The sequence below is a fragment of the Delphinus delphis genome, chromosome 19, assembly GCF_949987515.2.
Source record: "Delphinus delphis chromosome 19, mDelDel1.2, whole genome shotgun sequence".
Lineage (NCBI taxonomy): Eukaryota > Metazoa > Chordata > Mammalia > Artiodactyla > Delphinidae > Delphinus > Delphinus delphis.
Genome location: NC_082701.1, coordinates 50,200,636 through 50,218,246, shown reverse-complemented (window position 1 = coordinate 50,218,246; position 17,611 = coordinate 50,200,636). Strand labels below are relative to the sequence as shown.

At 52.4% G+C, this 17,611-nt stretch overlaps 4 protein-coding genes across 6 annotated transcripts in view; 2 read left to right on the top strand and 2 right to left on the bottom strand.

The window, feature by feature from the left end:
* Window positions 1-4,605, bottom strand: part of PELP1 (proline, glutamate and leucine rich protein 1) — a 45,697-nt gene extending 41,092 nt beyond the window's left edge. Inside the window, exon 1 of the mRNA XM_059997149.1 lies at window positions 4,400-4,605. Within this exon, the coding sequence (XP_059853132.1) occupies window positions 4,400-4,462 (63 nt within the window). The 5' untranslated portion in view covers window positions 4,463-4,605. The remainder of the gene's footprint in view (window positions 1-4,399) is intronic.
* Window positions 4,606-4,706: 101 nt separating this feature from the next.
* On the top strand, window positions 4,707-6,402 carry MED11 (mediator complex subunit 11). The gene is made up of 3 exons (XM_059997155.1): window positions 4,707-4,924; window positions 5,121-5,251; window positions 5,913-6,402. Exons 1-3 carry the CDS (start codon window positions 4,840-4,842, stop codon window positions 6,048-6,050), a joined length of 354 nt encoding a protein of 117 aa, XP_059853138.1. The 5' UTR covers window positions 4,707-4,839; the 3' UTR covers window positions 6,051-6,402.
* Window positions 6,403-6,731: 329 nt separating this feature from the next.
* On the bottom strand, window positions 6,732-10,767 carry CXCL16 (C-X-C motif chemokine ligand 16). Its single transcript, XM_059998401.1, has 5 exons — window positions 10,000-10,767; window positions 9,505-9,643; window positions 9,115-9,197; window positions 7,489-7,908; window positions 6,732-7,037 (listed from the first exon to the last, which is right to left on the bottom strand). The coding sequence occupies exons 1-5, from the start codon at window positions 10,064-10,066 to the stop codon at window positions 6,991-6,993; spliced, it is 756 nt and encodes a 251-aa protein (XP_059854384.1). The 5' UTR covers window positions 10,067-10,767; the 3' UTR covers window positions 6,732-6,990.
* Window positions 10,768-11,270: 503 nt separating this feature from the next.
* Window positions 11,271-16,632, top strand: ZMYND15 (zinc finger MYND-type containing 15). 3 transcript variants are annotated; one of them, XM_059996392.1, is made up of 13 exons: window positions 11,271-11,814; window positions 12,247-12,481; window positions 12,568-12,723; window positions 12,990-13,150; window positions 13,695-13,847; window positions 14,168-14,248; window positions 14,395-14,511; window positions 14,631-14,719; window positions 14,807-14,905; window positions 15,071-15,224; window positions 15,307-15,365; window positions 15,602-15,762; window positions 16,134-16,632. In XM_059996392.1, the coding sequence occupies exons 1-13, from the start codon at window positions 11,271-11,273 to the stop codon at window positions 16,303-16,305; spliced, it is 2,181 nt and encodes a 726-aa protein (XP_059852375.1). In that variant the 3' UTR covers window positions 16,306-16,632. The 3 variants fall into 3 exon arrangements, with proteins under 3 accessions (XP_059852375.1, XP_059852374.1, XP_059852376.1); XM_059996391.1 differs by having other exon boundaries at window positions 15,262-15,365; XM_059996393.1 differs by lacking the exon at window positions 14,395-14,511.
* Window positions 16,633-17,611: the final 979 nt, after the last annotated feature.

The window sequence follows — 17,611 nt, the reverse complement described above, 5'->3', positions numbered from 1 at the left end:
CCAGGAAAGTCCCAAGTTAAGCATTTTAAAGTGTAAAATTCGGTGGCACTTAGTTCACGCAAAATGTTGTGCAACCATCACTTCTAGCTTCAAAGTATTTTGCTTCTGGTATTTTTAATAATTCATAATTTTTATATTTAATATGTAGTCAATTATAATCACTTTTTTTTAATGACTTCTTGGTTTTTTGTCACCAAGCTCTTGGCCCTTCTGTTTTCTCGCAATTTAACACTTGCTTTTCTTTCCAGACTAAACTTCAGGATCATCACATCAACCACTATCTCATCAGCACTGTCAACTGTTCCTCCTTTCACAAAACCTGCTCTCAAACCCCACTCTTGGCTCTAACCACCACCTGCCCTTGTCCCCTCCAACACGGGGCTGCTGAGGCACTGCCAGAGAAGAATCACACAACCACATATTTACTCATTCATCCAACAAATATTTTTAACGCATCCTAGGTGCCAACACCGTGCTAGGCGCTGGGTATGGATCTGGGCCACTGCAAACCTATGGCCTTTAACCTCAGCTGGGCCCTCAACACCTGATAACCCCCCTGTCCCCCTCCACGTCCCTGGTCACCTCCTATTCCTGCTCCCATCCAACTCACTAATTTTCTAAACCTTCCTCACATTCAGAGTGACTTCTCCCGCTCTTCACAGAGATTAGTCTCTGAGGGATGAATGATTTTTAATTCCCACCTCCTACCGACAAGCAAGCACCGACATCGACACCGTTTCTCCTACACAACCAAGGCTAAGGTGCCGCCTCCAGGTTGAAGCTAATCCCTCCACCTGTGCTCAGATCGCTCCCCCTCCCACCTCCTCTGAGACCTTGATTCATCAAACCGCCCCCATCTCTTCAAACTCTGCCTCTCTCTACTGGTTCTTCCTCCATGGTAAATAGACCCGTGCAAGTCTCTTCCGTTAAAGGAAGAAAGGGAGAGAGGAAGGAAGGCAGGGAGGGAAGGAGGGAAAAAGGGAGGGATAAAGGCAGGAAACCAAAGAAAACACACTCCTCCACACTCAGGGCTCTTTCACAGTCAAGTCTATCTCCTCTCTCGCTTTTCATGTTTATTTAATTTTTATTTTCAAAGTTGTATATCCACATAGTTGAAGGAGTCAGATACAAGGGCTATTACAAGAAAAAGTAAACTCCTTCCCCCTGCAATTTCCTTCCCCTCAGAGGCAATTACTTTCACCTCCGTTCGATGTTTCTTTTGGCATTTACCTCCATCTCTATAAACAACATGCTTGTTTTGCTACTTCTTGATTTTTGTTTTAAGCATTGTCTATGGGCTTCCTGCCATGTAAGGTGAAGCCTGAGCGCCCTTTCGCCCCCCTGCCCCGACATGGGAAGCTCTCCCAAGGGAATTCTATCAATCGGGGTTAGATCAACATCCAGGATTTACTGCAAATGTTATCCATAGCTGCGTCATGTGGTCTATTATGATTACCTTTCTCTTCTTGCACAACTGTTTTCCCTGAATAGCTATCATTTTTAAAATTTGCTTATTCTCTGATTTATCACTAATTCTGCTCTATACTCTCCTCCAAAAATCTGGGTATCCTCTCAACTCATTCAAAACAAAACAGATGTTATCTCTTCCATCTCCTTGAAAAATCTCTCTCCAGGAGCCTTCTGACTAGGGTCTAATTCTAGTCACCTCCTGAGAAGGGTACTTGGAAGAGAAACTTGAGACCTTGTACATATCAAAATGTCCTTATTCTATCTTCGTTGTTGATAGTTGGGCTGTTGTGAGAGTCTAGATATCCCCTAAAACCTATTCTGCCACAGTGCTAGAACAATAGCTAGCCACCTAGGTAAGGACTGGATTTCCCAGAACCCCGGAGCTGGTAAGACCACATGACTGGGTTTTCTTCAAAGGAATGTAAGTAGAAATTATATGTGCCACTCCCTAGCCAGACCTCCGAGACAGGTGTGCCTCCTCCATATTTACTCTTCTGCCTTCCTGCCAGCTGCAGCCCACGGAGGGCAGCAACCCAGTGTTGACGTTGCACACAGCAATGTCCCAGAGCAAAGCAGCGTTTCTCAAAGTTTACTGTGCATACAGATCACCTGGAAGGGAAAAGCAGTGTTTCTCAAAGTATACTGTGTATACAGATCCCCTGGGATCTTCAAACACAGATACTGATGCAGTGGGTCTGTGGTGGGGCCTGAGATCCTGCATTTCTAAAAAGCATCTAGGTAATGCCAATGCTGTGGCCTGAAGACCATACTTTTGAGCATAAGAGCCTAAAGGATGGCAGAGCTGCACTGCTTGCTAGCCTTGGTCTCGGTCTGATTTGTGGAGCACACTGAACTACCCACACCAACCTGTTTTCTGAGAAAAAGTTAAGTTCTATTTGGTTGAGCCACCGCATTTTTAGCCTTCACCCTACTACAGCTGGAGTACAGAACTCCACATTGGAAATCACTTTCCCCAAAAACGTTGAAGGCGCTGCTCCACTGGTGTGGAGTGTTAGTATTCAGAGGATCAAGGCCATTCTGATTGCTGGTCTATTTTCTCTCTGGAAGCTTCTGCAAGACCCTTTTCTGTGGGACTAGTGTTCTGATATTTCACGAGGTGCCTTGATGCTGGGCACTTAATGGGTCCTTTTCATCTAGAAACACAAGTCCTTTCTTCCCTTTGTTCTCAGAGAATTTAAGCCCCCTGGACTGATTCTCTAATTTTCTCACATCATCTTTCCTATATGCCATCTTCTTTCTTTTGTTTTACTTGCTGGGAGAGTGCTTCAATTTCTCTTTCAACCCTTTTGCTCAATTTTTCATTCTTTCCCTCATGGTTTTATTTTTCAAGTGTGTTTTCTTGGATTCAATCCTTTATTATAGTATCTCTGACCTAAGCGCGTCAATATTTTTTTTTCCTTAAGTTTTACTCTATGTCATCGAAGGTGGGGTTTTTTTGGTTTGTTTGGGGGTTTTTTTCTGTTTATTTTGGTCTCTGCCTTCCATGTTAGAAAGTTTCTGCAAACATCTAGAAATCTTTTGTCTGCTCATTTTAAGGGTAACATGCTAAGAAGTTGACTAGAAGATCTGTGGACACAGTTGGGACTTATCAACTGTGGGTTTCACTATGGGGTGATCTGGCTAACTGCTTTGCTGGAGAACCCCTGATGTTAATACTCTTAGATCTTTCCTCTGAATAGTCAAATTCCCCAGATGAGAGTCTTCCAGTCTCTGACCTGGAAGGTAAAAGCCTGGTTGCCAGAGTTCTAGAAACCACCATTCTTAAGTAAATAAACTTTCACTCAATCTGTTTTAAATACAGTCATGCCCAGGTGCCCTCCATGCCAAAGACTCTCTGGTTTCCATCTCCAACCAAGAAACCTCCAGCAATCTGATGAGTTGGGGGTGAGTAGCTGCCAGGAGATATGAGGATATAAAGGAGGAGATGGGGGGGTCTAACTACTTCAAATAATCCTCCTAATTTTAGTACTACCTACAGCCCAGCTGTACTGTGATGCCACTGATTTAAGGGTAAATCAACTTGCTTCTAAGCCAATCAACTATATTTCAATAAAAAATTAAATTGAATTTTAAAAGAGTTGCTTCTAAGGTTTCTTCACTGCTGGCTTAATTACTTCACTGCTAAATCAGTTACTACACACCCTTCTGTCTTGCAGTTTCTATCTAAAGTTTTGCTATTAACTCCTCTCTCTCCTTGACTCCTTTCTAAAATCCCCTTATTGCTATCTTCCTAGGATTTAGTAAAGGAGTGAAGTTAAACGCTAGATCTCTCAAGTTTAGCTGAAAGTCTCCACTCGTTTGCTAACTCTGTGCAAACTGGCTTCATTCTCAATCTTCCATAAACTGTCAATATTGATCTTTCCTAAAAGGTACAGCTGGTCAGAATACACTTCTTGAAAATCCTTCAAAGGCTCCCAAATGCTTTCAAAATAAAGTCCAAATTCCTTAGCTTGCAAGCCATTTCCTGATCTGGTTCCCCACTCCAGTCTCCCCAGTCACACCTATCCACCACCACACTGCGTTCACTCCAGTCAAACTGAACCCCTTGCTGGACTTCCAATGTGTAAGCCCCCTCACACCACCATGCGCTTGCCTGTGCCTTCCCCTTTTCCACTCCAAGCTCTCATCCACCTGGTTAAGCCTTCAGATTCAGTTCAAGCAGGATTTCCTCCCAGAATCCTTTCTCTGTGTTCCCAGAGACACACCCTGGGCGTAGCCCTAACGAAACATTTATCCCACTATCACGTGAGAGTCCACCTCACCTTTGTATCCCCAGAGCCAACCACATTAACAGGCGATCAGAGAGGGAAAAGGCTGATAGGAGCCAGCTTCTCAGAATATACTGACAGTCCGTGTTTCAGGGCTCCCATTCAGAGGGAATCGCTAGGGCGAATAAGGTCACACTCACCAAGTCCGGCTTTCCCCAGGCTCCGATAGGTGGCGGAGTGGGATAGGCAAACACAGGTTCCATGGCTGTCCAGTCTGTAATACCCCAGCGCTCCCACCATCATCACCTAGCACCCAGCAGACGCTCACTAAATTCTTGTAGAAGAAATTAAACACAGACCACAAGACAGTGTCGTAAAGGTGGACAGGTTTGAAGGGCGTGAATATTCCGATATTGCCTCTTACCACAGGTGGTCACGCGGTGGTGGCGCAGACCTGGGCATGCGCAGGAGACCCTGGGAGTTGTAGTTCACCAGGTGAACCGAGAAGGCGAGACGGTGCTGAGCATCCCGGGAACTGTAGTGTTAGCTAAGGGGCGCGCTCTGCGCGGGCGCAAACCGACAGCCATTTCCGGGCACTTTTCCGCAGCATTTCGCAAAAGGAGAGAATCCCGGAGTAACGATGGCTACCTACAGCTTGGCGAACGAGCGATTACGCGCCCTGGAAGACATCGAACGGGAAATTGGAGCCATTCTTCAGAATGCAGGTTCGGGATACGACGACCAGAGGAGGAACGGCAGCGAGAGCGTGAGCTAGACCGACCGTGCGCACATGCGCCGACCGGTGACTGGGAGTGGGGTTGGGAGGGATCCTAAGTGGGTGCAGGGGTGGGTGGGGCTGGCTCTGGGGCGCGGCTATACTGGCAGTCTCCGGAGAGCCCCGCCCACTCTCCACCCCGGCAGGTACAGTGATCTTGGAACTTTCCAAGGAAAAAACCAATGAGCGGCTCCTAGACCGACAGGCAGCCGCTTTCACCGCGTCGGTGCAGCACGTGGAGGCGGAGCTGTCGGCTCAGATCCGCTATCTCACTCAGGTGTGTGTGTGTGTGTGTGTGTGTGTGTGTGTGTGTGTGTGTCTGTCTGTCTGTCTGTCTGTCTTGGACCGTGCAACACGCCCAGCTCACTGCCTTAGCCTTAGCCTTCAGGAGTCCCGGGCAGAGCTTTGGTTTCGGGAGCTAAGCAAGACCAGCCCTACCCAGCAGGCCAGTTGACCCTGGCAGGACCCCTCCCTTCCAGGGTAGGTTTCCTTTGTCACTGAGTTGCATCACATGAGCCACTGGATGGGGAAGTCCTGGGAGAGGGTGTGTAAACAATACGAAAGCCACAGGATATGCTCTAGAAACTTGACCAGACCTCAAGGGTATGGCGCCCCAGATGGCTACCTCCTGAGAAAAGGAACAGGATTGGAAGGGTTCTGAGGTCATTATAACAGCAACTACCATTTACTAAACTTTTACAGTGTGCCACTCTGCATTATCTAATCCTATAACAACTCCAGAAAGTAGTTAGTTACTGTCATCCCCATTTTACAGATGAGGTTAACAGAAATTCAGTGATATGCCCTAGGTAATCCAGCTAACCAAGTGGCATAGCAAATTCAGACTCAGGGAAGAAATGAGACAAGAGACCTGATGCCTGGTTGGGGAGATGGGAAAGGGGAAGGGTGCTTCTTTGATCAATCTAAATGTCCTGTAGGTGGCCACAGGGCAGCCCCATGAGGGCTCCAGCTACTCTTCGAGGAAGGACTGTCAGATGGCCCTGAAGCGAGTGGACTATGCTCGTCTCAAGCTCAGTGAGGTGGCTCGAACCTGTGAGCAGATGCTGGAAAACTAGGCCAAGCGGGTGAAAAGCTTGGAAGGAGAGCTCCACCTGCACCCCAGGACAGAACCTGGAGAGCATGGGCTGCCCCGTACATGTGCTGCTGGTCAGAAGCCATGAGGACGAAGAAACAAAAGGTGGGAATGGAGAACCTTAAAGACCAAGCCCATGCCTGGCTGTGCCCTGGCTCCTCTTGCCATGCACTTCACCGAGCGCTGACAAACTCAGGACAGGAGACAGAGACTCAAGACACCCAATCCACTTCCTCAGGTCCCTGCCCCAGGTAGACTTGGACCAATGGAGACACATTTTTGTTCACTGGAAAAGATAAAATGAGAACTAAGGGTTTTGATAATAAAAACAGTAATACTAAAAATAAGGAGCTCAGACTCTCATTGGGCCATATATGGGTGATGTAAGGGGTTGAGGAAGTAAAACCAGGCTGTATGGCAGCTGGTGTGGAGGGAGGGTGGGAAAGTGGAAGAGGGCTGAAGTTGGGGAGGAACACTGCTGTGGTGTGAAGAGACAAGGACAAGGACAAGACACAAGGGACTTGGGACAAGGAGGTTGGCAGGGATTGGGGGATGCGCTGAGGGGGAAGGTGTCAGGTGGCCATCAGCAGAGAAGCTGAAGCCAGGAATCATGGTAAGGGGGCAAGGGCATGAGACCAATGTCTGCAGAAAGAAGAGTCAATAATTATAAAAATAAGTTTTAGTAGTTAAAAAATCCACATACAGAATTTGTACAAGATATCTAGTATAAGAGGTAATTTTACATTACAGCATAGAAAAAAAAAACGGAGGGAACGTCTAAGAGAGGGCAGTGGCTGCTTAGTTGTGTATTAAACATCGACAAATATGTGGAGAGTGCCTGCCACGTGCCAGGGATTGCTCTAGTATATTAACTGCATTTGATACTGAATAAATCGTAATCTGCCCTCACAAGCTTCCATTCTTTAAGCATTGGCGTCTGCTGCCACACGCACATAATGAAGGTGCAAATCTGGAAAAGATAAAGAAATTGAGAGATGAGCTCTGAGATCAAGGGAAGTTGGGCGGGGGGAGTGGGGGGCAAGGGGTGATAGCTTGAACTGGGGAATCAGATTCCAAAACATTGACTATAGATCAGGTACACAGTAGGTGCTCAATAAAGATGTGTGAACTGAACGAATAGCTCCCACCTTCCTCCATCGCTTCATCTCCCACTCGTCTGCTCTAGCTGCCATCTTGATGTTGCTCAAGCACTGTCTGGCTTTGAAGGCCATGCACTGGTCCCTGGGCCTATGGTGGCTTCCCTCCCTCCCCATTCTGTAGTCTGGCTGACTCTCCCCTCATTGCCTGTTGTCCGTGGTGCAGGCAGCCTCCACATTTGCCGGCCTGAGAGCTACTGTGGGCAGGATCCCTACCAAGGAGCCTCTGGATCCCTGGAGGAGGGGTTCAGAGGCCCAGTTTACCTGGAGAACACTGCAGTGACTGCTTCTTCCTCTTCTCGCACAGCATGTAGAGCAGGGCTCCAGTGAGGAGGAAAACGATGCCCAAGAGGGACAGCACTGGCACCATGGCTGATGTCCCAGCTGCAGGACCCACATTCTCTCCCAGCTGCCTCTGGTTCCCCCTGGCCCCAGGCCTTGCCCCCAGATGGTGGCCCAAAGTGTAAGTGGTAGTCTCATTGGTGTGGATGAGCTTTTGGTCCAACAAAGTTGCTCCTTCTGGAGGGATGGGCTGCTGGGTAGGCTGCAGGGTGGATGGCAGGTACTTCTGTGAGGGGGTGCCCGTGGCTGAAGGTGTCTTTTCTGTGGGCTCAGGAACCTGGGTGCTGTGGGGAGGTACATGTCCCTGGCGGGCCACACTCCTGGCGTGAGCACGTCCACATTCTGAAGAAGCAAGTAGTGAGGAATCAGGGCTATGAGGGGATAAGCTGAAGAACTAGATAGAGGGAAGGGTAGTGGGTCAAGGAGAACATCAAGGGAACAGCTAAATGCCAGGAAAGAAAGGCAGGGGCAGAGGGGAAACATGGGGAGATGGAAGTGAGCAAACCACAACATGGAACCACTGGGGCGAGCATGCATTCTGAACTGGGAAGTCAGGAGACCTGGGTTGGAACCCGGGCTCTGCTACAAAGTAGCTGTGACCTTGCCCCTTGTCTCTTAACCTCTCTGGGATTCATTTCTTTCAGCTGTAAAGCAAGGATAATTTTAGTACTAAAGGCCAGAGTAGCCAGGAAGAGTAAATGAATAAGGTAGGTCTACGTAGCCAAAGGGCAGTATGGGTACCACCAATGCTACAGAAGACAACTTTAGCTGGGACCTGGAAGAACACTTTGTGTCTTAATGGTTGTGTATTTATTTTAGGAGAGAAATACAACCAGCATATCAAATTTGTGACTTCACAGATGTTCCTGCTTAGGACTAGTTGCCATTAAGTTTTTCAGAAGTGGCTGTGTACATTTAAGATTTATTCGTTTCATTGTTTGTAAATTTTACCTCAAAAGAAAAAAAAAAGGTACAATAAAATATAAAACCCGCCTTAATAATATATATGATGAAATGTCTGGGGATAAAGTATAGTCAACCCTGCAACTTACTTGGAAGTGCACCAAAAAATATTAGGCAGGTTGATGAGGAATAGAGGGATGGATAGACAGATGGGCGTGCAATAAAGCAAATATAGTTAAAATGCTGTACACTCGATATTGTAAAATATAAAATATATATGCTTTATTATGTACACACATAAAATATAAAAATCAAATATTATAGAATCCAGGTGGTGGGATGTTCACTGTACAAATCTTTCAACTTTTATATATGTCTTTAAATTTCCATAATAAATTACTGGAAAATAAAAACAGTGCCTTGATTTCAAGGAAAACATTAAGTAAATGCACAGGTGATAGGATGAATTGGCAAAAATCCTGGAAGTGACGGTGAGTGATTTCTGGTAAACAGGGACTTAAGTGAAAGTACACAGAATAGGAATGTGAGGTGTCAAAGGGGAAAGGGCTGAGGCAAAGAAAAGTGTGAGGTGGAGGCGGCCGAGCCCTGGAGACAGAGCCTGGGGAGGAGGGGGAACGCGCTCACCTTCACGATCAAAGCAGCGCATCAGTTCCTGGACCCACCGGTCACTGCTGCCTCCACACACACTTCTTGAGGGTAGCTGGAACCTGTAAGGAAGGACGTGGTCTCAGCTGTGTCTCCAATCTCCGCCCCCCTTCTCTCCCCCCACTTTCCCAGCTCTTTCCTCGTTCCAAAGAAGTGAGGTCACTGCCAAGATTCAGCAGTTTCTGCTGGGACTGGCAAATTCCAGGCGGAACAGGGAAACTAAGGTGTGGAGAATTAGGGCACACATAACCTAATGTTATGGGGACTATAGAAGGGACTAGGGGTCCTCCCAGAAGGAGTTCAAGTTTGACCAGAGAGGGTCCTGGAGGCACCCGGAGGCTCTGCGCTCCCAGGGGTGGGTGAGATTACCTGACGTAGGAAGAGCAACGTTGATAGACTTTCAGGTATTTTCGGAGATGTCCCATGATGTGATCGTTAGGAGGGGAGTGGGAAGAAATTCTTCTATCACAGGGACAACTGCCAGCGATGCTACCTTCATTGCCATCTCCTGAGCGGGACCGAGGTGGTCAGCACAGTTTCCCAGGTTCAGGGGCTCACGCAGCGGTAAACTTAGCCTCCAACCCACAGCCCCACTGCAGCCTCTCCCCTAGACCCGGGGATCTGAGCCCCTCCCACCCCCAGGGCTCAACTCACACATCACACTCCCCAAACACGTCCATAATCACACCTGGGCCCTGGTGTTCCCCAGCCCGTCCCCAACCCCAGGCAGCTGGCCCTCCCCCTGCCCCGGCTGCCTTGGGGACCCTGGCTCCCCACTTATTCAACTCAACCCCGCGGCCCTCGTGCCCCCCATCCCCTTCCCCGGATTCGGGGATCTGGGAACCAGCCGGGCCCCTGACGAACCTGGAGGAGTGTGGCACAATAGAAAGAGTAGGAGCAAGAGGATCCGGAGTTCCCAGCTCAGCATCATCTCGGGCCCGCCTCGCCCTGTCTGACTCCCAGACGTGCTCCAGCCGGTTTCTCAATGGCTTTCGCTTCCTTCTCCCGCCACGCCTGAGATTCTGCGGGAGACGGCGGCCGTCGGCACCAAGGCCGGGCCGAGGCGAGGCGCGAGGTGGCGGCGCCTCCCTGTGGGCGCCCTCACCGTCTCGAACCAGTAAGTGCGGTCAGTACCGTTGTAGCGCGTGATCGCCAGCCTGGGGCGGCGGGGAAACTCCGGGAGGCGGAGCGCCTCTGCCCGCGCTCCCGCACCCAGCCCAGTGCCCCGTCGAGGAGGCAGCCAGGAATGTTTGGAGAAGGCGAAAGAAAGCGGAAGAAAGTCCAGGCTGCAAGGCCAGGCGTGGCGGGCGGGCACTGCCCGCTAGGCTGATCCGGTTCGGCCCGGGGATGTCAGCCCCGCCCGCCCGCCCTCCGCAGGTCAGTTGGCTGGACCTCCTCCTTCGAGAGGCTTTCACTTTTCGGGCTCGGGTCCGGCGCACTGGGATCCAGTCACATGGCTGGAGTGACCGCGGCAGACGAGTCCGCGCGCCCAGCAGCACACTGACTGCCCTGAGCGCCTCTGCGCCGCGCACGACACAGGGGGCGTGGCAACCCGAGGAGCCGGCGGAGGGCTCGGGCAGCCTGACGTCACGCCCCACCCCGAGGTATTTACCTTCGAAAAGTGGTGGCGGCTGCAGGTACCGGAGTAGCGAACCGGACGGCAGGGGCTAGGTGTACCGGGGCTCACCGCCAAACCTATCCAAGCCGAAGATGCCCTAGCTGCTGTCCCCCTCCTCCCACACCCCACAGACGGATCCAAAACTCTTCCCTCCTCACCAAACCCTTGCCCATAGGATTAGCCCTCTCCCACTTCTATCCTCAACTTAAACCCTACCTTTGAGGGTTTGAGCCTCAAATTTTGAGCCCCAAATACCATCTCCCTCCCGACTACTCATCCTTAACCCTATCACCCACTTTCAAGTCTGGACCCCATTCTCACCCTGAATTCCCATCCTCCGCCCTGAAAACTCCTTCCTCACTCCTAACACTCATCCATAGATTCCACCCTAAGTGACCCTCAAACCCACAATCTCCCCCATTTTATGACCCAGCCCCAAACTCTCCCGAGTACCTCTCTCTCACCCTACATCCCTCCCTCTGCTCAGTCTGGGCCCAGGCCTTGTTTCCCTGAAGACATGGAGTTTGTGTCTGGATACCGGGATGAGTTCCTTGATTTCGTTGCCCTCCTCTTTGGCTGGTTCCGCAAGTTCGTGGCGGAGCGCGGGGCCGTGAGAACCAGCCCGGAGGGTTGCTGGTGGCAGCTGGAGGCTCAGATCAGAAGGCTGCCCCAGGACCGCGCCCTTTGGGTGCTCCACGTCTTGCCCAACCGTAGTGTGGGCATCAGCCTGGGGCAAGGGGCAGAGCCAGGCCCTGCACCAGGCCTGGGGGCTGCCCGGCTCCTGGGAGACGAGCCCCCACTCCACCTGCGGGACCTAAGCCCCTATGTCAGCTTTGTCAGCCTGGAGGAAGGGGGAGAGGAGGAGGGCGCAGGCACCGAGAAAGTAGAAACAGAGGCGGATGGGAAGACAGCCCCTACCAGCAGGGAGTCCCCACAGGAAGCAAACCCCCCAGGGGAGGCAGACGGGGCCCAGCAGGAGGCAGCAGGTGGCGAGGTCGGCTGCCAAGAGGACAGAGCGGAGGACAAACCAGGGCCTGAGAGAAGAAAGGGACAGAGAAGTGGTAAGAACCCAGGGCTGGCCCTGCCCTGCCCCCGCCCAGGCATACTCCCCTTCAGAGCCCTCCTCTGCCCCTCAGAATCCAGTTAGGAGTCACAAATGGGTGGCCCTCAGGCCAATCTGGCCTAAAAAGGTGTCTTCATTGATCCACAATGTTCTTTGTTTTTTAAAATTTGAGCCAACATTTAAACATTAAAAGAAAAAACTTCCAGAAGTCTGGAGTTACCCCTTCTCAAGAAAAATGTAAAGTTCCCACAGCAGGCCCACATTTCCACCCCGCAGCAAATGCTGGTTCTGTGTAGCCGCAGTCCCCTTCCGATGAGGCGTGCCCTCTCTCCCTAGCCCCCTTCGCTCAGTCTCCTAGTCCCCGTGGGCATTTGATTTGGTATCCCTGACCCTGACAGTCTTTGCCCCCGACTCTTCCCTTTTTCCCCAGAGGCGGCCCCCCTGCACCTTTCCTGCCTCCTACTGGTGACGGATGAATACGGCACCATCTTGGGCATTGACCTGCTGACGGATGGAGGGCAGGGGAGTGCAGGCAGGGGCTCAGGGACACAGAACCTGGCTCCTCGGGCCTATGCTCTCCTCTGCCACAGCATGGCCTGTCCCATGGGCTCTGGAGACCCCCGAAAGCCCCGAAAGCTTACTGTGGGAGACGCCCAGCTGCATCGGTACAGAAACCTGGTAGAGGGTGGGGAAGCCTGGGGCCCTGGGCTCCTGAGCCCCCCAGCCTGATGCCGTCTCCACCCCCATTCAGGGAGCTGGAGAATCTGGTCCCAAGGCTGAAAGTGAAGCTAACCAAGACCCCGATGCGGACATGGGGTCCCCGGCCCGGCTTCACCTTTGCCTCCCTTCGGGCTCGGAACTGCCATGTTTGTCACAGGCACAGCTTTGAAGTGAAGCTAACCCCCTGGTAAGCAGCCTGCAGAGATGGAGGGAGCGGAAGGAAGACCCCAACAGTCAGGCAAACAGAGAGGAAGCAGGCTGGGGGGGGGGCCCTGCAGACAGACAGAATGAGGGACAGGGAAACAAGAAGATGACACACACACAAAAAAGCTGTTATAGGCACAGAGAGTACAAACAGACTGAGTGCGTACGGGCAGTCGCAGGACAGATGGACAGCAGACAGGGGACCTACAGACACTAACACTGAGTGCCCACCCCTCCCCGTGACCCCAGCCCCCAGTGTGGCGCTGTCTTGTACTGCGGAGAGGCTTGTCTCCAGGCTGACTGGAAGCGATGCCCAGATGATGTGAGCCATCGATTTTGGTGCCCAAGGCTTGCAGCCTTCATGGAGCGGGCCGGAGAACTGGCAACTCTGCCTTTTACCTACACCGCAGGTACCCTAAGAAGGTCAGGATGGGTGGGGGAAAGTGGGACCCGGTCTTTGGAACTGGGGCCCCAGGTGCCTGGGAACAGGGTCCTGGGCTTGAAGGCTAAGTGCCTGGGGCTGGAATATAGATCCCTGGAATAACAGCTGGGTGCTGGGTATTTGGGGCTGGGGGCTAGACCCCTGGGGCTGGACACAGCATCTCTGGAGCTGAGAACTGAGCGCCCTGGTCCCTGAGAGAACTTATGGGATTCGGGAGTAGGGGTTCAAATACTTGCTTCTCAGCTTCACCACTAACTGGTGACCTGAAACAAATCGCTTTACTTCTTAGAGCTATTTCCTCAACTGTGAAATGGGCAGACTAACAAATGTTAAAACGCATGGAATTGTTACATGGGTTCTGTGGGCTATGCTGTAGACACTCAGAAATGTTAATAGTTCTCTGCTTGACTAGAACCAGACTCAGACTCAGTGTCCTGGGGAGAGACTGAGGAGAGCCAAAGTCTGGAATCCTGGCCACCAGGCCCTCAACCCCTCCCCTCATCCTTCTCCAGAGGTGACCAGTGAAACCTTTAACAAGGAGGCCTTCCTGGCCTCACGAGGCCTCACTCGTGGCTACTGGACCCAGCTCAGCATGCTGATTCCAGGCCCTGGCACCCTCGGGCACCCAAGGGGCAGCACACCATCCCTCAGCGTTCTTCTCAATGGTGCGTGGGGCCTCTCTCCAGGCATAAGTCCCTCAGACTAGAGGGAAGGACGGGAGAGCAAAAAGTTGTCCGGGTCCTAGATAACCCCTCCACATACACACCAAACCTCACCACCACCACCAGGACATTTCATGCCTCTCCTCAACCCTCAGAAAAGTCACCCCTGCCCAGCCCATCCAGAAGCCCCATCCCTAGGCAGCTCCCCATTCCTCCTGCTGCAGCTCCAGGCCCTCTCTCAGGGAACACAGCTCCTCTGGAAGAAGGAAGAGGCCAGGTGGGGACCTCCCTGACACCAGGCTCCTCTTCTTTCATCCTCTCAGGAGATCCCTACCAGCTTCTTCAGGGGGATGGGCCTGCTCTGATGCCTCCTGTGCCCCCAGATCCACCCAGGGGCCTCTTTGGTGAGCTGGAGGGGCCCTGAGGGAGCTAGGGGTAGGGACGGGGACTGGAGGGCCAGCAGACTCGGTGGCTGAGAAAGGGGGCTATTGGACAGGAGAGGTGGGGGTCCAGGCCTGGGGCAAGGTCCCCAGTAACCCACTCTCCCCAGGCTCGTGGCAGGATTACTACACGTGGCGGGGCCTCAGCTTGGACTCCCCCATGGCTGTGCTTCTCACCTACCCGCTGACTGTGTACTACGTCATCACCCATCTGGTGCCCCAGTCCTGTAAGGAGGGCGGAGGCAGGGGGAGGAGTGCGTGGAGCAGGAGGGCCGGGGGGCGGGGGTAGGGGACAGGAGGGAGGGGAGGGGGAGACATATTCTTAAATGACTAGCTTATCACCCAGTCCCTGAGCTCAACATCCAGAACAAACAGTCACTGAAAATCCACGTGATGGAGGCTGGGAAGGAGTTTGACCTCATCATGGTGTTTTGGGTAAGTCCCTCCAGGCCTGAGGGTTGAGCATTTGGGTGTGGAGGTGGATGCAGGGTGGGACCCAGATCTGTCCTCTTTGCCCTTCAGGAGCTCTTGGTCTTGCTCCCCCACGTGGCCCTGGAGCTGCAGTTTGTGGGTGACAGCCTGCCCCCTGAGAGTGACCAGCAGAATTTTACCCTGCAGAGGGTGAGGGCTGAGGGGGGTGCCCTGCTCTTTAGCCCTAACCCTCCTGCTGTCCTCCCAGCTGGGCTCTGCCCTTCCGATCCCTGCCTCCTCTCCCCTGTCTTACCTGATGCATCTCCCAGTACCAAAACTTCCACCGGCTTCTCCACCCCACTCCAAACTCCCCAGGATGACCTCGAAGTATCTGTCCGTCCTGGTTCCGGGGTATCAGCACGGCTAAGCTCTGGGACTAAGGAGAAGGGGGGCCGCAGGGACCTGCAGATCAAGGTGTCTGCACGGCCCTACCACCTGCTCCAGGGGCCCAAGCCTGACTTGGTTATCGGTAAGCGCTTGGGGTAGGAGCATGGGGGAGGTGGGAGGAGGCCCTGGGAGCCAGCTTCTCCTTGCTCTCCTTTCCTCCGCAGGATTTAACTCTGGCTTTGGTCTAAAGGACACTTGGCTGAGCTCGCTGCCCCGGTTACAGGTGCGGGATGGGACAAAAGGGACCTTCTCTCACCTCCTGCCCGGTCCCTCCTCCTTTTCTGAAAGTCTCTTCTTCCCCATCATCTGCTCTACAGACCTGGGGTGCGCCAGCGGGTCCTCCTGCCCCCCTCTGTGCCTGCCTCGTGCCTCTCCCCATCCCGGTCCGCCTGGGTCCTCGGGAGGTACGTGGGGTTGGGAGCCTTTCTGAGAGTGTCTGAGGCCCCGCCCCCACCCCAGTCCCTCCGAGTGCCGGCCTTCTTCACCGAGAGCAGCGAGTACGGCTGTGTGATGGACGACCAGACCATGGCGGTGGCCACGGGAGGGGGCACCAGCCCTCCACAGCCCAACCCTTTCCGCTCCCCCTTTCGCCTCAGAGCGGCGGACAACTGTATGCCCTGGTAAGGCCTTCTTGCTCTCTGGCCACGCATCCTGAAAGGTCCACCGCTACCCTCGTCTCTGCGGTCCTGGGACCCTCCTGGCCCAGCCCTACACCCTGCTTTCGCCGCGCGCACTCCCACCACCCCCGCTGGAGGGTCTCGACAACGCCCACACACCCCTCTTTACATCCAGCTCACAAAAATCTCTCCAACGCCTCGTTTCCCAGCCCCGCCCCCCCCCAACCCCTCAGCAAAAAAAAGCCAGGTTACGCTCGGGCTGGCAGAGCCCTAAGTTTAGCCCCACCCCCTGAAACTCGGAGCCCACAAACTCCGCCCCTTGGGAAAATCCCGGCCTCTTGGCACCGCCCCTGACGGCGCCACGCCCCCCTCAGGTACTGCAACGCCTTCATCTTCCACCTGGTCTACAAGCCTCCGCAAGGGAGCTGGGCCCGCCCGGTGCCAGGGCCCGCGCCTCCCGCCCCAACTCCTACCGCTCCTCCCGCCCCCGCCCGTAGGCGCCGAGGAGAAAAGAAACCTGGGCGGAGGGCCCGCCGGCGGAGGTGAGGGCGGAGAGGTAGAAGTCCACCCCCTCCCCTAACACGCCTCAGAAAGGAACACGAAACCGGCGAGGCCGAGGGGGGAGGCCAGTTGGCGGAACACGAAAGGTAATTAAACTTACTTGTTTGAAACCACTGAGTCAAACGCTCATAACTGGGTCCTTAAATGGAAAGAGGATTAAAGGATTTACGGATGACATTTTCTTCCATCTTTCTTCAGTTCCTCGAAAGCTGTCCCCTCTGGGATTCTGCCCTCCTGGGTAATCCCAAACTTCTTCTACTGTGTGTGTTGACAAGGCATTTTCCGGCCCCAGTAACAGGCAGGGACCGGATCCGAGTCAAGCAAGACCAAGAAACAAAGTGGCTTCTCTCTGGGGGGGAGAGGGGACGGGGGCGGGGGCAGGGGAGGCATGCAACCTCCTAGGGGCACTCACAACCTTGGTTTAGAGTCAGTGAAAGACCCCAGCCACCCAACTGTCCAAGTTAGAAACTTCATGGCCATCCCTGACTCCACCTTCTCTCATCCTTCACGGCCCATAAAGAACCAGCTCCAGCTGAGTCAGGCTGCTGGTCACTCAACATCCAGCAGTTTATGTCCAGTCCCACTGCAAATGCCACCATATCTCGTGTTCCTTCCAAAACAGACATTCGAAACATTACTCCCTGCTTAAATCCCCTCAATGAACTTTCCTCCACTTTTAAAATCCCCGTGAGTGTGGGCCAGGCTTGATGACTCTTATCACAACGTATAGAAAGGGAAAAATAGTGGAGAAACCTGGCAGACACCACCTGCACCAAGTGACTAGGTTTACAAGAAATAAGAAGTCATGTTGACATCATGCTCCCTGACATGATGCAATAAGGCCACATCCCCTCTGTAGTATTATTCCCCCAAATCCATAACTTTAGACTAATCATGAGAACACACCAGACAAAACCAATCTGTGGGACAGTCTACAAAACCCCTGACTGCTATTCTTCAAAAGCATCAAAGTCACGAAAAGCAAAGAAAGACCAAGAAATGGTGACAGATTGGAAGAGACTTAAGGAGACATGACAACTAAATACGATGCAGTATCCTGGTTTGGACCCTGGAACAGAAAAAAAAAATTAATGGAAAAACTGGAGAAATTCAAATAAAGTTTTCAGTTTAGCTAATGGTATTGTATCAATGCTAATTTCTTAGTTTTGATAAACACGCTGTGGTTATAGAAGAAGTAATAAGGAAGATGTGTGAGGAGTATTTGGGAACACTCTACTGTCTTTGCACCCCACCTATAAATCTAAAATTATTTCAAAAAAAAAGTTTAAAA

Bases quoted from the DNA above. Each gene is read 5' to 3' on its own strand.
- MED11 (XM_059997155.1), top strand. From the start codon at position 4,840: ATGGCTACCTACAGCTTGGCGAACGAGCGATTACGCGCCCTGGAAGAC. The intron at 4,925-5,120 runs GTTCGGGATACG...CCACCCCGGCAG, and splicing joins AGCCATTCTTCAGAATGCAG to GTACAGTGATCTTGGAACTT. The intron at 5,252-5,912 runs GTGTGTGTGTGT...AATGTCCTGTAG, and splicing joins AGATCCGCTATCTCACTCAG to GTGGCCACAGGGCAGCCCCA.
- CXCL16 (XM_059998401.1), bottom strand. From the start codon at position 10,066: ATGATGCTGAGCTGGGAACTCCGGATCCTCTTGCTCCTACTCTTTCTA. The intron at 9,644-9,999 runs GTTCGTCAGGGG...GGTCCCGCTCAG, and splicing joins ATTGTGCCACACTCCTCCAG to GAGATGGCAATGAAGGTAGC. The intron at 9,198-9,504 runs GTAATCTCACCC...CCTTCCTTACAG, and splicing joins CGTTGCTCTTCCTACGTCAG to GTTCCAGCTACCCTCAAGAA.
- ZMYND15 (XM_059996391.1), top strand. From the start codon at position 11,271: ATGGAGTTTGTGTCTGGATACCGGGATGAGTTCCTTGATTTCGTTGCC. The intron at 13,151-13,694 runs GTACCCTAAGAA...ATCCTTCTCCAG, and splicing joins GCCTTTTACCTACACCGCAG to AGGTGACCAGTGAAACCTTT. The intron at 15,225-15,261 runs GTAAGCGCTTGG...GGGAGGTGGGAG, and splicing joins CAAGCCTGACTTGGTTATCG to GAGGCCCTGGGAGCCAGCTT.